Consider the following 2221-nt stretch of genomic DNA (forward strand, 5'->3'; position numbering starts at 1 on the left):
CATTTCAGAGTCAGGGCCGCGTGCTCGTCTGTTCGTTTCGTGAACAGAACGCCCTGGCTGAACCGCAGGGTCTGGCGGCCTCCATCCTCCTCCAGGCCTAAGAAGATGCTCTGAACCTAAACGTAAGGCCAGAGCGAGAGAACAAGCACGTCTCTGAGACCCCAAAGAATGTCTCTTCGGGAAGCACTGATTCCGGTGGAGACCCAAACAGTGTTCCAGTTAGGAGGCAAAGGCAGGGGCTGCCCGTGACAGAGGGCAGGGGGACGATGACATCCACAGCGGAGGATGTTTCCGTGGGTGCAGATAAGCTGACAGAGATACGAATTCTAAAGAACGTTTTCATTGCAGTCCGGTGGCCACACCTGCTTTCTTCTTGTCACCTTTGCTGGGGTACAGTGCTGCCTCAGGCCCGGACCGAAGGTGATTTTGTCCAGTTTTCACATTTCAAGGCGTCGAGGGGGAGGTTGTCCTTCCTCTGAGATGGCAGCTCCGACTCCATTTTAAGGTGGCTCCGTTTACATTACTTTTTACAAAACTTAGCACTAGAGTCATCCCAGTATTTACCTCATCACATATTTGGAATTTGTCTGTTTTTATTTTTCTGCTGGAGTGCATGAATATATTTATTCATTCCCTGACCCCCACCCCCCGCCCAATTTCAGCCAAGCCAGCTGTCAGAGCCATTAACTTCCCTGAGTTTCTTCGGAGAATCTGGAAGCAGTTTTCTCTGTGGCCCCTGTCACCCAGATCACGGACTTCGCATACTTTGGCCGACGTCCCTGAATGATCTCCTACCATATTTATGTTATGACTTCTCTGGCCATAAATCATGATCTGAAACACTTCATTGGGTTGTGCTTTTTTGAAAGCAACATTCGTTTTTTGCGACCGCTTCAAACACCACGTGGGACCAAGTTTCCAGTGGAACAAAACCTCTCCTCTGTGAATTCTGAAGTAAGCTGGAAGATGTTAATTAAATTTCGAGAATGCATATTTAAACATCACTCACGTTACTAAACAAGGATTAAGGGTAGAAATCAGTGGGATTCAGTTAGTGCACGGGGCATACGTAGCAACTTACGTAGAGACGGATACCAAAAATTCTTCTCAACCCTCATACACGGTCCTTCGCATACCATGCGATGCAGGCCGTCTTATCTGGTGGCTTTCTTTACTGCTTCACTATATCACGCTGATAACACTGTTGATAGCAACATCTTTTATTGTAGAGCTTGTCACATACATGACATTCCAAAAATATTTTCTTAGGATTCCTGGGCCAGAAGGTGATAAGGCCATTTCACATTTAAAACAGAACTTTGAAAATTATTTCTACGATTGTGTTCAGGATTATCCAAGTGTTAATTTGGGGGCAAAGACAGAGGCAAAGTCAGGCTGAAATGCAGTTTCTTGTCTTAAGAGCGGACGCTGAATTCTCATCTGTCGTCTGTCTCGTTCAAATCAGCCAGATGGCAAAGCCGATAAGGGCTCTGTGGTCCGGGGTCGTACAGCCTGGCCCTCGCTGTTGGGATGTCCCTCTCTGCCTGTGAAAACTGGCGGCCACTCGTTTGTCTGGATGCTGAGAGTTCTGGCGATTTCTGAGATTCCAAAAGAAATCTTGTCACTTCATTTGTGGAGTGGGGTAAAGCAAAGGCCGAGCGAAGGCTTGGGAACAACCTCTTCACATGTGGCGGCAAAAGGCTCTACAGGAGTGCAGAGCGCCTTCAGCTGGGTTGGGTTTGGAGCCTGGCACTGCATTTAGTAGGAGCAGAGGGGACTAATTTTCCTCGAACACCCTGACGCAAGTCCAGTCCCCCAGGTCGGCCCTTTGGCCTCCTGGCTGACCCGGGCCCACTCCTCCTCTGTCCGCTCCCGGCCCCAGGACCCTGGCCCAGTTTCCTCACACAGCTCAGACAGCAAAGAAGCTGGCTGATCAAGGACAAGGACAGGAGAGGAACAGGCGGGCGGCTAGGGCCCAGCTGCCCGCTTCCTTTGTCAAACAAGTGGCCACGTGGCGCCATGGCGGTCACCACCAGCGATCCTGTCAAACCGCAGGGCGCGGACTCGGGGACGCGACAGCCACCTCCTGAGCTGGCCAAGGGGAGTCCAGAGCACTGGGGGTATTGCGGGAACCCACGCCGGGAGCCGTGAGGGTGTGGCAAGGGATGAGGAGGGCTGGGGTTCCGGGGCTGGGGGTGAGGAGGGCGAGGTTCCGGGCTGG

General features: G+C 51.6%; 1 protein-coding gene across 1 annotated transcript in view; it reads left to right on the plus strand.

Annotated features, from left to right (window-relative positions):
- Nucleotides 1-1129, plus strand: part of TTC13 (tetratricopeptide repeat domain 13) — a 63834-nt gene extending 62705 nt beyond the window's left edge. The window contains exon 19 of the mRNA XM_023523785.1: nucleotides 663-1129. Within this exon, the coding sequence (XP_023379553.1) occupies nucleotides 663-687 (25 nt within the window). The 3' untranslated portion in view covers nucleotides 688-1129. The remainder of the gene's footprint in view (nucleotides 1-662) is intronic.
- Nucleotides 1130-2221: the final 1092 nt, after the last annotated feature.

Source organism: Pteropus vampyrus, unplaced genomic scaffold, assembly GCF_000151845.1.
Source record: "Pteropus vampyrus isolate Shadow unplaced genomic scaffold, Pvam_2.0 Scaffold412, whole genome shotgun sequence".
NCBI lineage: Eukaryota > Metazoa > Chordata > Mammalia > Chiroptera > Pteropodidae > Pteropus > Pteropus vampyrus.